Here is a 19,594-nt window from a genome sequence, read left to right as displayed (position 1 = left end):
GTACAGGCTGCTGGTCTGAGCGTTAAATGGACTTATCTGAAAAGTTTAAGTAACTGGATTTGAATCTGCCTTTTAGATACGGCGGTATTTTAAAATACACGGTTATTTTAAATAGCCGTAGCACTAAACCAAGCTAGTAGGTAAAACAACTTCTGAAAACCACTCCCTTCCCACCTCCGTCTAATTGGCCATGATGAAAGCCCTTGAGGAAGCATTCTACCTTCTGCTGAGTGTGCATTTTTATGGAGGGAAAAGTACTAGTTGCCATTTTTTTACACTGCATTACTTTAAAAAAAAAAAAATCCTTTCTAAATCACTCTGGAGACCTAAAATTCTTCTGACACTTCAGAAACAAATTTTCCCGAGGATGAATGTGGCCAGCGTTGTTCCAAATCCTTATGAATGTGGGAGTCATTATGTTGCACGGATTAAGCAAACTCTCAGTCTGTGGCCAGATGCAAAAGGCAGGGCCGATGCCCTGATTAGGACACTTCAGCTCTTCTGCTGAGTCCTGTTCCTCCCTTGTTTTGTTTGTCTGCAGTTTGTGAGTCTTTCTGAAGAAGTGATTTTGCTGGGATAACACAGAGGTTGTGGTATGGTTCCTGTCAGTATTGAAATAGTGAGAGTGGATAACTTTAACCTAAAGAGCTATAAAACTGCAATTTAATTCCAATCTCTTGTAATAGTCTATAGTTCTTTTAGCCATAGTTAATTTTGTAAAATGTGCTTATTAGGACCAGCTTGAACATTTCCTTTAAAATCAAGAGCACCAAGAACGACTGCAAAATCAAAGAGGAACGAGAATCAGTGTCCTCACTGTGACTATCAGGTGAATGAAGCAGTGGAAGCACTGCTGTTTAAGTAACATAAGGCAGAGGGGCAGATGCATTCCAGAGTTCCTGGCATGCTGAAAAATATCGTTGAGCTGGGGGAGTGCTGGAGGGAGGAGGCAGCGCCTTATTTGAAACTGCAGGGGCAGTATTTCAAGAAAAGCAGACTTCACTCCCCTGTGAATCTGAGCTGCCTGTCCCAGTCTGTTACGCCAAGTTCGAGGAAGCCTCTGGCCAGCCCTGAAATCACAGGGGTTCAGAGTCTGCACGTGACTACCTTTAGCCCTGTGCCGAGTGCTGTTTAGTCAAAGCAGGGAACTGACACCAGTATTTTTCCATTAATAATATCCTTCTTCTAAACACGTAATGTCAAAATAGGGGAGTAATGAATAAGTTGCTAAGGCATAGTATCTTTAACCGAATTACATTGTTCAGTGTTATGATGTTTCTTAAGCAAGCCTTTTATTTTTCATCAAGGAACAATGCACTTAATTTCACATGTTAATGGTGTAAAGCTTTCCAGGCCTCGCTCTGGGCCTGCCAGTGGCCTTAATGGATGCAGCAACAAACATCTTCACAAAATGCCATTTCACAATTGAATTAAAGCTTAAAAAGAGAGAAAATCTGCAGTTGAGACATGTATATATGGTAGCATTTTACAGTGAAGGGCAAAGATCAGAGACTGCAGAGAAGGATACACTCCTCCATAAATCTTGGACAACCTTTATTTTTTTTCCAAATTGCTAAAATGAAGCATCTCCTGGATGAAAGAGGGCATGTCTACTTTAATGGAAGCAATAGATGTTGAACATAAACATGTGCAGATAAATGGATGATATGAAATATGCCAGAACTGCAAACCAGAACACTGTTATGCTTACTTCAGTTGTCTAAGGCAGAATTAATTTAATTAATTAAGAACAATTTATTCAGAGACCTCTTGCTCTGAGAGAAAAAACATACATACAGAAGAAGAACATTCTGCTGTAAATCTTCATTGGAATACAAATAATTTGGCGAACTCCAAAAAATGATAATCTGATCAGATACAAATTTAAGACACACCTCTCTCTGGGCTTACATACCCATGTTTTTGTATTACACAAAAGAATTGCAGGAAATACAGGATGATGTATTTAAAATATTTATTTGAAATTGTGAAATGTATTTCATAACTTCTGCCCGTTCCAGATGCAAAAGTAGGCATAAACTGAAGTCCACATGTTCAAAATTGTGACTTTTCAGGGTGTATTTCAATACAAAACTGTCATACAGTGCTGGAAGCTTTAAAACAGTGCTGAGAAGTCTTGGATTGAAAGCCAGTGTTCTGTGGTCTGCTGAAGGCTAGTTCTTCCTGAGCATAATCTGATTTCTTACTTTAGTGCACCTTGAACAATGATTTTTAAAATGTATTAGTAAGATTGTTTGATTTTCCAGGTTTTTTTGCAATCAGTCTCAGTTGTGTTTTAGTTTTTATTGTCTTATACTCAATGGATATAGCACTTTTGTATCCATCTCTAATGCCAGGTAGTTTATTCTATGCTCCAATTTTCTATGTAAGGTTTCAGATGTCCCACAAAGACACAACAGAACCAATGCTTGTTGGAGTGCACTGGAGAACTGTTCTTGTAGAGCACAAATTTTTAAAAAAGTATATATTACATGAGTGTCATATGTCAATAATCTGGGGTTTGTTTGAGAAATTCACTGTTTTAACTCCTGCCAGGTGCAAAATTGTATTAATGGGAACATGATCCAGCCTGTTTCTATCGAGGTGCAAAAAATGAACTTCATTGCCTGGAATGAGAATAACATGTAAATTACTGAATAACATATTTATTTATTCAAAGATGTAAGTGAATCGAAGCAGCATTCTGACTACCTACCAGTTAATGTACAAATCTGTACTAGTTCTGTAGACTGCACAATATACTGTATTTTAAACAATGACAAACGATTTTTTAATTATGTTAAAGAAGCAAGGAACATTGAGACAACCAGTTTAAATCTGCTGTAGCATGATATTTCCTAATAATGTGATGACTATCATGTTGCAATTCCCCTTTCATGCTTTCTACCCCTCTGCTAAAACCACATTAAATGACTCAAATTAAATGCGAAAGCAGAATGTAGGTAAATACCATAATGTCAAGAAAAGCCTCCAAACTTTGAGGCAGTTGTTCCATCACCACTCCAAGCAATTTCTGCAGGGCTGTGATCAGCTTTATGCCACCTCTGTGGGAGATGGGACTACACAATGACACTCTGCAGATTTCTTCACTTGACAGAAATCATCACACAGTTCAACACAAGACTGTCTCCTGGGGACTCACAGGGACAGCAGGCGAAATGGCAACAAACAGCTGAAGGAGACAGTTGTAACTTTCACACAAAACAAAGCAGCTCACCTGGGCCTATAATCAGAGCTCCTCCCTGCTGAGCAGGGTCTCCTTGAAAATCAAAAGCTGGGCCAGTCATTGCTCTCCATACACTCCTAATGCTTCCCAGAAGTATGTTTGATTTGACATGAGGGCTCCGAACTAAACAAAACCACAAAACACTTGTTATCTAGAAATATGAAAATGTGTAAGAACAACAATGAACAGCTGCTATGAATAGTTTAGAGATTCCTGATTACCAGTGTTTTCACAAAATGTAGCCTACAAGAGACAGTCTGGTGGGTAACTCACTTTCTCTTTACATTGTGATGATATGATTTTAACCAGAGCATATTTGTTTTGTTTGTGAAAGTCTAAATAAGGTGAGAAAATGATTCTTACCTGTTACTTTATTGCCTTCACCTCTTTTCATGCCAAGTATTTTATAAATTTCCCTTTGTGGATCTACATACATTTCATGTGTATACCCAGTTAAACTGCAAAAGGGCTTCAAAATACAGCAGAGACAGAAAAAGAAAGTAATATTTGTAAGGTTAAGGCAGTAGCTAGTTAGGGTCTACTGACAACAGTAAAATACTGACACCCTGCCAGTTCCACACTCCCCCTCTTATTTGAAAACTGTGTATTTGTTAGTTACCTTAAAGTGGAAATTTTTTTAGTCTCAAAGCTTCTATTAAAACAAAGTTTTCAGTAAAATCAAGAAAAAATGTTTCCTTAGCAACCCCTGGTGTTTTTAAGCTGCAAGTTTTAATTATTTGCTTTAGTCATGTATTACAATTAGAATTGCCTCATGAATACTATCCTTTTTCACTGCTGTTGCAGAGAATCACCTTTTCATGCAAACCAAATCCTCAATGCAGACCATTAAAACATAATAGAAGATACATTGTATTTAATGACTAATTTATTTACCTTGATGTGATGATATGATGACTGTCCAATAACTATAAGCCTCACATTCGATTCCTAGGACAGAACATGGGTATTGAAGCTGTAAAGAGGAACTGGGTGTTCCTATATGACTTCAAAGCATTAACAGAATCTGGTGTGCCAAGTTAGTGATTGCAGTGCACTGACTTAAAATTATTTGAAGTTAACATAACTTACATGTTTGGAGACTGCACTTTTGTCTATCACCTGCAGTTAGCTGCTACATTAATTTATTAAGTAAAAAATTATTTTTAAAGATAACTTTTAAATTACAGTTGTGTAAACTTTGAGTTTTCTGTAGCATTGGTAGGATTGTCTTTTCAATTGATTGCAACATGCTACAATTTTGGAAACTCAAAATTTCCACTCAGTTACACCTACATCTAAAGAAGCAGCACACAAATGATGGTGCCCAAACATCTGTGATGTACACAGACGGACCCACTGATAGATATAATAGTGTGATTACACACACTGCTGTCTTTTGTAGGTGCAGCCTTAGACCCGAGTCTAAAACAGAGCCCAAAACTTAAGTTCATTTAGATATCAGCAAAAGCAGTTAATAAATATAAGGTGGTTTTATTATATATTTGTCTTTCCTATATAAAATAATTTCCCATATAAAACAGTTTTGCTTGTTATGAAAAGAAGCCCTCCTAAAACCATAATATTTCAACTAAGAGAAGCGTGGACATTTTTGACTTTCTATATACATTTATTTAAGGAGTCAAATTAGAAGAATGTCCTTTTGAGTAACACTGATCAAACAGTTTAGAAATATCTGTCCTGAGACGGGAAGCTGACAAAGAAATAGCCCCTTTTTGTACTCTCAAATTCCTAGTCCATCTCAGATGGACTTAGGTGGAATTGCTGTCAGCAATGACCTGAGTTTCTGTCACTGGCTGTGCTGCTATTGGGAGTAAAGTATGACAGAATTTCAATTAGAAGTCTAGAAGAGACAGATTGACCTTCCACATTTAGCAGGAGATCATTGTCTTTTCTGGTGTCTCCTACCACCCAAAAAATATGTGTCGACAGCAACTCCCTGCCCACTCTACTTCTCTTTTCTGTCACTGTCATTCCTATTTGTGCAGCTGCCCTGGAGAGCAGGACACACTACTAATGCAGCTTACAAATCACCATAGAAAAAGATACTATTTTTAATCCAGATCAATTTTCTGATCTTGTTCCATGCACAACCATCAGTCAGCCCTACTAGCATAATGGAAAGGGCAGTAGTTAGTCAGAAGACAGCTGTCCAGGCCACTGCTAATACTGAAAGAAATGCCTGTCAGATGTTGTCTAACTGTTCTGAACACAGCAGTAAAAAGAGCACCAAGCTAATAGGGCAGGGAGAAATAATGCTGTTGCAACAGAGCATGTAGTGCCATAAATCCTTTCCTGTGTCTCCTAGGCAGATTCATTATTGCTATTGTAGCAAACAATGAAAGCGCTTCTTCTGAGCATTTTTTTTTCTTTTTTTATTCCTAGAAGCCTTATGTAAGCCTGTAGCTGGACATAAGAGATCTGCTTGACTGCAGCCACAAACACATTTAGGGCAGAGTACTTACTTGTAAAAATGCCTTGGGGACTTTTGCCAGATCTTCTACGTACTCCTTACAGGTGTAACACAAAAAATTCTGCAACACACCCAACTGAATGTGTCAGAAACCGATATAATTGCAGACCTATGAAGCAGCAGACTTCAGGCATACACAACTTTGGAGGTGATCAGGAACAAGGAATAGGAAAGATTCCAGCCCCCAGTTTTGGATTAGGATACTGGTTTAATACAAGCCTGAACAAGGACCCTGGGCCTGCAGCCTTGCAAATATTTTTATCTCTAGATATTTTAGGAATGTGATAGCTGGCTCGGCAGCAGGGAAATCAAGGAACACGATACTTGTTTCCCTGAACACGCGCCTGAAGTATTTCGTTTCTGGTAAATAGTGTTTCACTTTACCAAGGAACAGGGGGGTCTCAGGAGCAGTTCTCCCCTTTGTGCTCTCTTCCCCTCCGCTCCAGGCCAGCCCCCGCACCCCCGCCCTCCCACAGCCCCGCCGGGAGCCGGGCTGGGCCCCGCGACGGCCCCTCCTCACCCGCACGAACAGCACGATGGCTTTCCGCTCCGCGTACAGGGCCTGGAAGGGGACACCCCTCCCGTCCGCGTCCAGCACCAAGCAGCGGGCGGCCTCCCGCAGCTGCTCCTGCTCCGGCCGCCGCCCGCAGCCCCGCGCCCGCCCGACCTGCTGCGTGACCGGGGCCGCCGGCGCCCCGGCCATGGGAGCGAGGAAAGGAAAGGCGGAGCTGGAGCGGAAAGGAGCGGGGCGTTGTGCGACGGCGAGGAAGAGACGGGGCCGGGATGGAGCGGAGCGGCTCGTTCCCGTCCGTGGGAGCGACCTCGGGCAGCCGCGCCGTGGCCCGGGAGGAGCCAGGGGGCTCGGCTGGAGAGAGCGAGCAGCCGAAACCGCTGCGCGTCCGTCCGCCAGAGCCGGGGTGCAGCTTGTGCCCGGGAAACATAGGAGAGTCACCCGGAGCTTGCCAGGAATGGTGTGCAAGCAGGAGCAGTGACATGGTCATACGGCCTCGAGGTCGGCGTTCTTTTTGTGGGAGGCCGTAGCCTTGCAGAGGGCCCTAAGGAGATAAAAAACTCCTCGAGGAGCTATCGAACTGCTGTATCAGACAAAAACCACACCAAACCCGGTGTCCCTACTCTTGCAAAAGCAGAGCTTCACAGATTGTCTTGAAAATCAATAGCAGAAGATGCTCTAGTGCGCGCAGAAATGAGTGTACATTTCTTAAAATAAGAAGAACATTAGGTCGTTGAAGAGCGTTGTAGTCCTGTAGATTGTTGTGTCAGCTGAAAGCTTATGAGGGTGATGGTACTTTTATTTTCTTAGTGGGCAGAGGAAAAAGAATTATCAGAGAGAATAGGACTTGGGGGAGTGTCTCCAGAAGATACTCTATTTTGTGAAAATCTCTGATTGAATTAATTCCAAAGTTTCTCTTGGCAGACTGTCCCAGGCTCTCTATGTTAATGTGAATCAAACTTACATCCCCAGCACTTTGAGTTAAGCCACTGCTTTTATATTACCAGGAGTAAGCACATAGAACAGGTTAAGTATTGCAGTTAGGTATGTCTTCATAAGGACTTTGATTTAAAAGTTGATGAATTCTAATTAGTAAAGGTTAGTAAAGAACTTTAGAAAATTGTGAAACTTATAATTCTCCTGGATGCAGTTGGGGCCAATGATTTTAATGATCCTTTTTCAGTGACCAGTATGCTGTTCAAGACACTGCTCCCACTGGCAGTTCCTAAACCAAACTCTGTGCTGTGCAGCACCGCCCTGCAGCTCCCTCAGCAGGACTGATGGGAATGTGCTGCCTACCCTTGACTACTGCAAAGCAGAGAACTGACAGCTTTTGACAGGCTTTGGTCTTCATCTTGAAGCTGAAGGCCATAACCTCGTTGTGTTATGCCTGGAGTAAAACCGGGAAGCATTGGGCACCGGAATCAGGGGCACGACTCAGGATTCCATCATCAGTAGAGCTTAAACCAGGGCTTTTGCCACTGAAGCTGGAAATCAGAAGAGGCAGTCATATCACTGTTGGGGATCTGCTGCCGCAGCCTCTGACTGGGAGCACACATTGGGATGAGACTGCTGATGAAAAGAATCGGGCATTGTGGTGTCACAAACTCAGAGGACACTGCTCCAGGTCAGTCTGCACATAGCTGACCTTGTGCATCTAGAGAGCTTGTTCTTTCTTGATTTGAAATGAAATCTGAGGAGCCCAAGAGAAGCACTCTGCCTGTCTGGGAGAGGTGGTAGTCATTCCTACTTAGCCAATGAAGATTGTCTGCAGACTTTGCTTTATTTATGTAATTTGGTCTCCTTAAACTAGCTGCAGATGCACATCCTTAACAACTGGTTTCAGAAGTATACAAGTGAGGAACAGCAACTTTCTTCTGGGAATATTTGCCAAAGCATTCTCTAAAGCCCCTCAAGCAGCATGTTTCTGACTTTTGCGAGAGAATCTTTAATCTTTTGAGAATACAAATACAAATTGCTGTCACCCCCACTTTTATAGAGAAAGAATAGAAGTGAAGGCACTTGTACTCTGACATGATATCTGAAAGAGGAAACACTCAAAGTTAGCAGTCACGTTTTGAAAGCTGAAGCTTAAAGTATTTCATTAATACATGCTTAATAAAAGTGGAGACATAAGTTTCACTTGGGAAGAAAGAATCCATATCTGCTGATACTCTGGACAGTACTAACTGTCAAAATGTGCAGTCTACTAAAACCACATAATTCTTCAATGTGTGCTGTGAATAGGGAAATTTCCTTTTCTTTCCCTTCCCCTCTTTTCTATATAGCTCACAAATATAGAAATGTGGATAACTTAAAAAACCACATTTGTCAGAGTGATGTATTTTTCATTGTCCTAAGGAGAGACAATCAGTGCATTTACATTATTAATTTTGATTCAGGATGCAAGTCACTCTCTTCACTGAAGTGCAATTTACAGTTGTAGAGAGAAACTTAGCTAATATTTAATTAATCAAGGGTTGGGATACTTTGTACTGTGGATAAGAAATTCAAATTCCTACCATTTCAAGAGGGAAAACAATAATTACACAAAGATGGTGGGTAATTTATTTGTTCTGTATTGACTAGTGAAACAAAATACCATCTGTAATTATGCAACCTTAATTCCTTTATATACCGCAGCTGAATAAAATATTTGACCAGAGGGGTGGCCTGTATCAATACCATAAATGCACTGGCTAAAGTATATGGTGTTTATTTGTAAAGCAATATGTTATTATCAATTTACCACATGATGTACTGTTTATTTAACACACGGCTATTTGTTCTTGTTAATCTAATGTTGTTTAGCTAGAGATAACAAGGTTATTACTTTTCAGCAAAAATAAATTAGTGTTTACAGTTCTAGGGAAAGACATCATGCTAAATACCAGCTAAGAATTGGTTGGTTTTAAACTGCTGTTGTAATTACAAAGGAGTGAAAATGTGTACTGTCCTGTAGATAAGACAGATTCTTCTCTGTGTGGTGAGAGAAGTATCCCAGAGAAGTTGTGTACTCCCTGTCGCTGACAGTGCTCAAGACCAGGCTGAATGGAGCTTGGACCAGCCTGGTGTAGGGGAAGGTTCCCTACCCATGGCAGGGGGGAGAACTGGATGATCTTTAAAGTGCCTTCCAACTCAAACTGTTTTATGATTCTATGATAACAGTCTTTTTTCCTTATGTCTGCCTTTCATTGTTCCCTTAGTGTCATGATATCCTGGGGGTATGCTTGAATAGCATCATGGAGTGATTCTTCTGGCCAGCAAGGACAGTAATTTGCACCTTAAAAGTAATTTTGCAAGTGGTGGGTTCATCTCCACTTTTGCTTTCTGCTGTGTGTTCTCATCCCGATGTTATTTCTCATTAGTTTTGCTTCCTGTGTTGTGTTTTGTGGTTGTTTTGTTTGTTTGTTTGTTGGTTTTTGTGTGTGGTTTTTTGTTTGGTTTGGTTTGTATTTCTCTGTTTTTGTTGGTTGAGGGGAAGTTGTTTGTTTGTTTGTTTCCCTGAAGGGGGAATTAATGTTTCAAAGCTTGCCTAAGTTTTGCTTTTTGGCTCCCTTTAAAAGTTCAAGATTATTTACCAGACTAAAGGGTATGTCTGGCTGCAGTATCAGAATATCAGTGTGTGTTTTGTATTGACTAACTGTTGTTTCACAACACAGATAATAGAAATGTAATTTAAAATTGACTCAAATATTTCAGGGATTATAATGACATATGGAGAGAAAATATTTAACAGACAGACTTTACTACACAACAAAATAGCATTAAGTGAAATGTGCACATTTTATTTAATATAGCCCCAAGGCAAAAAGAGAACTTTAAATGCATTTCGTAACAACTCACTGAATTTCATCTATTTCTGTTTTGCAGCTACCTATTATCTGTGCTGCAAATGAGAAACAAGGATGACCATCTATGTGTCAAGAACAGTAAATTATGTGTGAAGATACTGTTTATTTACTCTAAGTGCCACTGGTTTGAATCCTTTTTAAAAGAACTAAGAGGTAGCACAATACTACATAAATGGATGAGACATGGTCAAAAAGTGAATAAAAAATATGCTACAATCCAGACATGCTAAACAGAATTGTCTTATATCTTGTTAGCAATAAGGCTCTTAGAAAGTAAGCTAATTATCATTAGTGTAAACCAGGTGAGAGGATTAAAAATAAAGAATGTGAAAAGAAGCAGACATGATATCATGAAATGTTCAGGGAAAATTAAGCCTTATGTAAGACTGGTATCCTGAAGGGAAAATAAAAACTTTTTTGAAAATTTTACATATTGCTCCTTTTTTAACTTCTCCCCTTCTCCCTGCCTTCCTTGCCCGCCCTCCCCCCACTCTCAGTTTTGCTTATATGGGAAAGCATATACTATTTCCATTTTCTATGTTCATGGAGAGTTGGATGTATAGTTAGCAGTAGATTCAGTTCAAATGGCTCTTTTATTTATGACAACATTGGCATTTAGCTACAGTTAGGAATTCCCTTCCTGAGACCAGTGGATGGTATAACATTTTCGCTGGAGGCTAATAGCTTGTGCTAATTATAGCACACACTTGAAACAGATCTCATTTATTTCTTGGTATATAATTAAGAGTAGCATCACTTTAGCATCAGACATATCTCTTGAGCCTCTTTACTAGAGGGATCAATTAGAAACCCAGGCCAGTTCTCATAAAGAGAAAATAAAAAATAAAATTAAATAAATTATAAAAATTATAAAATTAAATAAAAAATAAATTTGATTTTTTCACAAGCTTGTCTGACTGCTTGTATCCTAAGGACTACAAATCCATGACCCATGTTCACTCTCCTGCCTGTCAAAATGGCTGAAAAGTGTTGACTCTCTTAATATTGGCTGACTGAGGTGATAAATGTGCCAAATTCTGATGAAGTAAGCCGCAGTTTTCATTTGGTGGGTACTTCCTTAAGAAATTATTTAAATAAGAAAAGGAGTTTGAAGATAAAGTGTCTAATGGACATGTGAACCCTTCATCAGAACCTTTAGACATTACAGCTTTCCAGCTGGCTCTCCTAGGAGTGCCTTTAAAATCCTCTCCAGTGGAAATAATGTGTTTGGTTGGTTAACAATAAAAGCTTCTACTACAGCCGGTAAAATTCTTGCCAGATCTGAAGTGGAGGGCCTAGCCCTGAAAACCTTTTAGATCTGGAGTTCATATGGACCCTGGTGTGAATCCTGCACTTGGATGATTGTTGGCTTAAGGCTCAAAAATACAGCCCCTTCAGTGTTTAAAAAAGAAAGCTGTTTTTCCTTCTGTTGTTTGAACCTTAATTATGTTACTTACTTCAGCAAAGATGTCAGTCTGCTCCAGATTTTTCTTTCTTAGTGAAGCTATTTATTCTTTTTCAATTGCTATTTTCAATTATCTTTTTAATATATTTCTATTGCAGTCATTCGTTTATGCACAAAGCTAGCAGTTAAAGTGAAGATCAGAATAAAAAGGTGAATATAGATACATTAAATATACTTTAGTTAGAGACAACCATAAATTAACATATATTAATATATCAGCTAAACCACAAAATATTTAACTGGAATGTCTGTAAATGTAGACCAAGTGTTATCTTTCTTTGCATATCGGTGAAAGGCCATTCAAATGAATTCAAATTTATATAGTGTTGTTTCATTTCACCCTCATCTTTCATATTGTAAGTTAGAATGTGCAATGTCCTTCTGTCTGCAACATTTCACATGTAAAAGTTGGAGAATAAAGTGCACAAAACCAAAATCTGTTAAAAAAAAAAAAAAAAGAAGAAAACAATGGAAAAGGAATGAAAATTCTCTAAGCTCTATTTTTTATTTTCCTCATTGTTCCTCTGTAAAATGTTTGCAACTTTGTTTTCTTGGTGCTGATGTTTATGCATCAATAATTTGTTAAATGCAGCTACTGACATTTCTGCATAGTATGACATGAGTCATACTATGACTGAATGACATGAGTCAGGTTTTATTTCAAACTGAATTGACTTGTGCTGTCTCCAGAGCATGACCAGCATCCCCTGTTTAAAAACTCTTAAAGCACTTCAGCATTCAAGCCATGGCCCTGCCATGGTTTCCAACATATTGACATAGAACCCTAGTGCTTTCAGTATCAGTTTGACCATACAAATAAATTAGCTATATCAATCAATCATATCAATCAATCTGCAAAACATATGTGTTTCTATGTTGCTCCTATCATTAACTCTATGAAGGGAAATCCTTTAAAGAAGTAATAGTTGTTGTTTGAAAATAGCAGAAGGGAGAAAATACCTGGCTTACAGTCTGAACACTGACTTAGGGATCAACACAACTGTGTCTGGAATTGCTGTACCAGCAGGAATCTCTTCTTGCTAATGTAATTTGTGTGTCCCTTTCTGAGTAGTAATTGCTCTGTTGCTTTTCTTAAATGAAAAGCCCGTATGACAGACAAGAATTAATTGAAGAATTGAAGAATTCTTATTCCTTCCTACGGCTTAGTGGACTGCTAATTGCTAAAGCAGGTGAGTTGAGGCAGGGATTGTTTATATGTATTTAGTTAAACAAATTTGTAAAATAAATTTTGATTGTCTTGGTCTATGGACATACTTATCTTACTCTAAAAATTACTTCAGGAGGTATGGTCCTCTTGAAAATACATGTATAATTATTCTTTTCTCCATGATACATTTTGGACTTGTGTGTGTATCTGCTTTGGAATGCTGCTTCTGTGGCCTCTCCCCTGTGTCTTGTGGCAGTGACTTTTGCATAAAAGCTTTGATAAAGTACTGTTTAAAATCATACCTTTTAGTTATTTTTCCTTCTATATATGTGTAGCTGTATTCTAAACAGGTCATTGTAATTCAGCCTCTGTTTCTGACAATGTTATAAGGAGATTATTCACACTTGAAAGTTAATTCTGACTAAAGTAGATGTAAATTTAATTTCTGTAGCTATTGCTGAGTAACTCCACTTGTGGTTGTGCTTATTTGAACTCTGCTTATCTGAAATAACTTTCAAATAATGAGACTAAATAAGAATAAAGAATGATTCTCTAGGAAAAGACACGTGAAAACATGAAGATGTTCAGAATGCCTGTAACTTATACTGTGGACAAGCTGTGAGAAGTCTTCAGTGGTACATGCTTGTAGCTTTTTTTTGGGAATTTCATGTCAAAAAAGTACCTTGAAGTATCTTTGTTGTTATCTCTGATGTCACTTAGATAAAATTTTTATCTAGTTTGAAATTTGCCTAAGAATTCTGCTTCCTTTGAAGGAAACTGGTGACAATTCTTTAAAACAAGTTATTTACTGGATTTGAGTTCCAGAGAAAAAGATGATTAGGAGCAGGGAGTCAACAGCTGGCGTGCTGAATGGTGGATGCACCAGTCTTTACACAAAGAGGATGATCCAGTATGTCTGCAGTTTTACACACAAATTTAAATAATTTATGTAATCCAAGAAAGATTTTATGCCTTCCTCAAGTTCTTAGAAAGAGGTGTCACACATAAAGTGGAAGAACTATCTGCTGTGGGTATGAAAATTCCATTTTCCTGGATGCACTGTCTGCTTCTGTACATTTTTGAGGCACTTGTGGGGTCAGAACAGTGGTTTTATTTTAAGCATAGCGTGCCACAATACTTGCACTGGAAGACTTGTGAAAAATGGAGGGCATGGGAAAATAGTGTGTCATGAGAGCAGAAGTCTCTATTACAAGGTCTCTTGACTACTTCAGCAACATGTCAACCTGGAATAACAAGCTTTCACTAGAAAGTTGCTGGTTCTACTTCTGTAAAAAGTAGAAGCTTGAAAATAATGACCATGAATGTAAAAATCCAAATTCTGCTCAGAATGGATCATCAGTGTGACCTTTGCAGAATCACCTTTGAAAAGATTCTGCATCAAAAGCAACATTTACTTAAAATTGGCAATACTGAAGTTACCACTGGCTACCACTTCTTAATGCTTTCTGTAAATGTTGCAATGTCTAGCCTGTCCCACTTCAAATTAACAATGCATGACTTGTACTTCTAGGGGGAAATGTAGCTGTTCCACTCTTCTCAAGTCTGTGTGAAATAAAAGCTCTTTTCTCATTGAAGCTGTGGCATGACCTTGTTGAGCACTTCTTGACATGTAGGGTTCTAAAAGAGTGCACAACTATTGCACAGCAGTTGAAGACAAGAGGCAAAGGAGTGTGGAGTATTTAAACAAAAATGGTGTGGAAAATTTAGTTTGACAGAATGCAATTGCAAGAATGTGATTTAGTCAGAACTCCAGGGAAAAGCTTGTTCACAGTGCAGTGGGGTTCTCTGAGGACCATAAATACTTCAGATATAAGTTTAATACTGCATCTAAAAGACAGTGAAGCCAATAATTCAGCCTGACATCATGCTGGCATATTATTTAATACTACATCTTAGAGGTAAGAATACTACCTGTGAAGTCATTAGTGTTAATGCCTGCTATCTAACTTAAACACAAGTGCTATTTGACAGTTGCTTGTTACCTTAAAAAGAAGAAATCATACAACATATATTTTATGCATAATAAACTTTCAGATTTAATAGTTTGTCAGAAGATTGGAGTATATAGTAGCACTTGGAGGAAACAAGTATTTGTGAAACTCTTAATTCTAGACCTGAAACAAATCCATTATGTCTGAGTATGCAGAAGGAGCTGGGGTGGGGGGATTTTCATGTACCTCTCACATGATTTCTTGTAAGATTGTCTTGAGCTGGGGGGATTCCATTCAGAGACCATTCATCAGCAAAACAGTCACAATATGGGGAGCTGGAGTTGGGGTTTTGTACCTAATGTTTTCTTTCTGCCTATCTTTTATCCTTGTTTTCCTCTGCCCCAATGTGGTTTATACTCATGTAACCATCTCTTTGGGAAGTTTCTGCCCTGGCATATGTTCTCTGTGAGTCAGTCCCTTTGGAAATGTCTCACTGCTGGTAGTGATCATCTTTGGCCTGTAGCTTTTCAGGCGTGTCCCTACTCTAGTGTGTATCACTAGTGGACCACAGTCCCTTCACCCTCACTGTGGGCTGCAGTCCTTTCAGAGCACCTCCCCTGCATATGGAAAACATCTGAAGAGCACATCTCCATCCTTGCCATCAACAAGATCCCCATTATATGTCTTATCTGTTCATCCTGTCCTGGCAGCTGTCACATTTTCTAAACATGTCTGAACAGAGGCATCATGTGGTTGGTTGAAATTTTGGTGTGGGACATGGGGTGCACAGTGGTTGCAGAGCCAGCTGGAAACAGCTGTGACTATATAGCACAACTGGTGAATTTCTCCCTGCAGGGCACCCTTGTGGCCCCTAGGTACAGAAACCCCCATATTTGTTCCCAAAACCATCTGAGAACTGTATCTTGGCATGGCATGCCATGCCCCTGCAAGACTTTTTTACTGAGTGGATTCCAAAGACATCCCGGGGTGTTTCAGTTCCTACCTAAATAGTAAAATCTGATTTGTTTTATTTATTCTGTAGTTGTGTCTTGTTGCTTGATATCTATTAAATACTTAAAACTGTAATGGAAATTAGTTGCACTTTTTGTTTGTTAGTAGAAATGTCTCTTTGAAAATGGCTCCTCCTTGGAGATGCTAGAGTGTCCACTGGACATAGCAGTTGAAAACAGAGGAGAAAAATTAAAATAAATCAAATTGGAAGTGAGTCTATTCAGAAATTATATATGATAATGATGTGTTCATGACACCGACTTTGTTTGAAGAAAGGAAGTGCCTTCGGTTTCCAAAGATGAAGTCTTGCAAAGCAACACATTAATATGAAGAATGAGGAAATGCTGATCATCACTGGAGCAAAGCTGCTGTAATGATTTATATTTGAAGCTGATGACAGACACCAGCTTTATCTGGTATAAGTGCTACAGGTAATTTCTTTTTCCTAAACAAATACACTACCAGAAGGTGCTATATCTTCCATGATTCTACGCATGATTCTACATAGTCTCTTTTTTGACTTCTAGTATCCTGTAATCAAAATTATTATTTTTTTATTTGTTTTTTTACATCTTGATGTGAAAGATCAAAATGTAAATACTGTAGTTAAAAAGCTCTGGGCAGATGAGAAAGGCTTTTTGATGAAGTCATCTGACTGGAATAAGCTAATGGATGAAACAAAAATTAATTTAAACTGTAATTTGCAATACTTGTGTGTCTTTTTTGTGTGGGTTACCGCTGATAGAATTAATATAAAGGTTAAAAATTAAAGAAATCTGCAAGAAAATGGGAATTTGAACATGGTTGGTTTAAATGTCCACTGAAAACACAAGGAGTTCAGGGTCCATTGTGAAGCATTCATTGAATGACCTATGAAAATGCATAGGAACTGTGGTGATGGCTGCATTACATGAAGCAGAAATAAACATAATTGTACTCATTTTAATTGTTAATTAGACATAAACATTTAAAAGGAAAGTGGATTTTTTTTTCCCTGAATGCTGATCACAGTTAATATGAGCAGTTTTTTTACAGCTGAGAGAGTCTGCAGACATCTGGGTCTCAATAATCATTACATTTGGGACACAAATTGTTTCAACAAAATGACGATCATGCTGGCATTTGTTTTGCATTTCTTCTTGGCTGGTATGTTTTGTTTTCTGGCTGGCTTCTCTAATAGCAGTATGGGAGGGATCAAGTCTTTTACGTCAGGCTTGGGTTTAACTTGTGTGGGGCTCTTTGGTGTTGCTGTGAATTAGCTTTTAAAATTGTAGGTGTTTTATTTCACAGAATGTGCCTATGGGATAGGATCTTTTAAAATACTTAATCTGATTTATGAATTGAACACTATTTTGAGTATGAATGAAAGAAAATTAATTTGAAATAAAAAGGGCTGGGGTGAAGTGAAAATAAAGTTTAGGTGCTGTAATGTGGCTTTCTTATGAAAGACCATCCTAGGACGTGTAATGCAGCCGAGTGTTGTCTGAGGATCATTGGGTTTAAAAACACCTTTAAATACAACTTCCTCTGAACAGCCCTTTGAGGGCTTCTCAGGGGACCGACAGAATGCACCTCTACAGATGAACCACATGGTGTCAGGAAAGTGTAGCCCAGCACAGCGCAGGTGTTGAGATTGCAGTCATATGGCTAACATTGTGCAATCTTGTTTTTGTTATGTGGCTTCACTAAAAGGCTGGCCCTTCTGCTTCTTTATTCTTACTTTTCTTTCTTTCTTGTTTTTCATTCTTTAGTTTTTCTTGACCCGTCCCCCGCTCCACTACTACAGTCCTTATCTTGCCATTTAGCTGCATAATTTTTTTTTTAGCTAAAGTGCTTGTATAATGAAGCCCTGCTGGTGAAATAGAATCCTGCTGGAATACATTTGGCAGGAGTTGTGTGCAGGCAACTCAAGCCTTTCCTGTTTTTTTCCCTGTGCTCAGAATTTTTTCCCAGAATTGCAGCTTGAAAGAATGAGTCTTTAAAATAAGCTCTCTGGCTTTAAAATTATTTATAAAGGGCAATAAAATGGTAGGTTATACATCTGCTCAAAAATCCCCATTATTTTGATTAGGGAAAAAAATGTTATAAATTGAGTAAACATCAAGGAGAGCTAGGTAACAACCTGATTTTAAAAAAGGATTTAGATTGCTGGCTCTCCCTTCCCCTCCCTTCCCTGATACATTGTTTCTAAGCTTTGCACATGCATTCAGCAAGGTACTGATCCACTCCGTCCCTCCGTCTTGATGAACATTTTGAAAAGCCATAGCAGCAACAGTTTCAGTATCTCCTTGCAGGAAAAAGCACAGTTCTTGTTGCAGACTATTTACCTGCCACTGTGCTACTTTGGGTATGGAAGGATGAAAAAGAAAGTAAGGAATGGTTCTGATATGCCAAGATGAGAATTTAATATGGAAATGTGGACACATTTCTAGCCAATAACTTCCTCTCTAGAAAAATAGTGTGCTTTATTTAATGTGTCTCGAATTAAAATAGAGCCATATCTAATGTTATTGTCATCTAATACCAGGTATTTTAGAGTATCTAAAATCTAGCTGTGTCCCTAGACTTAACATCTTGTGTTCATGTTTGTGTTGGAAAAGTATTACAACTTCTTAGAAGCCCTTGCTCCTCCTTCAGACAGAGCAGAACTTACTCTGACACCAAGGTTGCCAGGTGCATATGTTTTTGTTCCAATACACTTGGTAGAGAATTCACAGTTAGGTTTTGTGCAAGTGTCTGCTGCAACAAAAAAAGAAATTTAGGTTGTGACTGCCTTTTCAAGGAAGCATTTATCAGGAGATGTATTTGTCCAGTAATGACTTAATTTTAGACTGGGGTTTTGTGGAGTGGTGATTTGGGGAAGGCGCCCTCTGAGAGAATAGGGGCACAAAGCCAGGATGGAGTAGATCCATTAACTCTAGTTTGCCACAGCCTAAAATGAATACTGTCTGAATGCTGGTTCTTTCAAGCCACAAGAAACCTGTCAGAACAAAACCCTCAAACAACTGAAAAGGACCATAATGCACTTTTGAGTTAATAAATGGAAGCTGTCGCAAGCTCCAGAAAGTGGAGTCCTCAGACTCTACTTCTGATTGATGTATTAGCTGGGGTATTTTTCAGAATATGGAAGGAAAAAGTGATATATGCTAGTGCAGCTGGTACATTATGAATGCAGTCTTTCTAGTTATGTAAAGAATTGGATGTTTACATCGCTTTCCTTCCTATTGCCTAGCTAAAGCTTCCTAATACTTTGGTGCCATAATTCTCTGAAATCTGATGCAAATATATTTAGAACGCAAATATGAGGGTACAAAGCATTGTGGCTTACACGGAATTTCCATATACCACACTTTTAATGAAGCTTCTTATCCCCTTCCCTTATGATTCAACCGATCTCCCCAGCCTTTGACATGTTTTCTAGTACATGGCAGCTTTTCCTTTTTCCTAAATAAAAATTTGCTTATGGGTATAGCTTAACCATTTTGATGTGGAAACCTTATTTTCTGTCCTCCAAGGCTATGAAAATAGCCTTTCTCTCAGATTTGGAAAGAAAAAGTCTTCATGAAATAAAGAAGAAGGAAAATGAATATATAAAGCTACAGTACAGTTTGTACTTATAATGTGCTGTGTCCCTGTCACTGCCCTGACTCTTTACACATCCACTCTGAATTAGCTTAAATAGTCATTAACATTCCACAAAGTGCAGTGTGTAATAGGGATTGTGATGGTGATTCTTCCCAAGTGGCACTGTGAACTTCAGGGGATTGTTTAATATTCATTGTACACACCTTTTACAGTCAGGACGTGTTTTTCAACTTTACTGCACATCTGTGCATCATTGCATATGGTAGCCACTGAACAAGCTGGGCCAAATCTGCCATTGGTTATAATGTTA

At 38.7% G+C, this 19,594-nt stretch overlaps 1 protein-coding gene across 1 annotated transcript; it reads right to left on the bottom strand.

Annotated features, from left to right (window-relative positions):
* Positions 1-1,961: 1,961 nt before the first annotated feature.
* On the bottom strand, positions 1,962-6,675 carry PRXL2C (peroxiredoxin like 2C). Its single transcript, XM_005522736.3, has 6 exons — positions 6,259-6,675; positions 5,731-5,799; positions 4,142-4,195; positions 3,611-3,716; positions 3,239-3,370; positions 1,962-2,627 (listed from the first exon to the last, which is right to left on the bottom strand). Exons 1-6 carry the CDS (start codon positions 6,439-6,441, stop codon positions 2,500-2,502), a joined length of 672 nt encoding a protein of 223 aa, XP_005522793.3. The 5' UTR covers positions 6,442-6,675; the 3' UTR covers positions 1,962-2,499.
* Positions 6,676-19,594: the final 12,919 nt, after the last annotated feature.

This window comes from Pseudopodoces humilis, chromosome 4 (genome assembly GCF_049639895.1).
Source record: "Pseudopodoces humilis isolate 2021_Gansu_Grassland_sample_001 chromosome 4, ASM4963989v1, whole genome shotgun sequence".
Taxonomy (NCBI): Eukaryota; Metazoa; Chordata; class Aves; order Passeriformes; family Paridae; genus Pseudopodoces; species Pseudopodoces humilis.
Note: the sequence above shows the minus strand (reverse complement) of the source record. Positions and strands in the feature narration are given on the sequence as shown.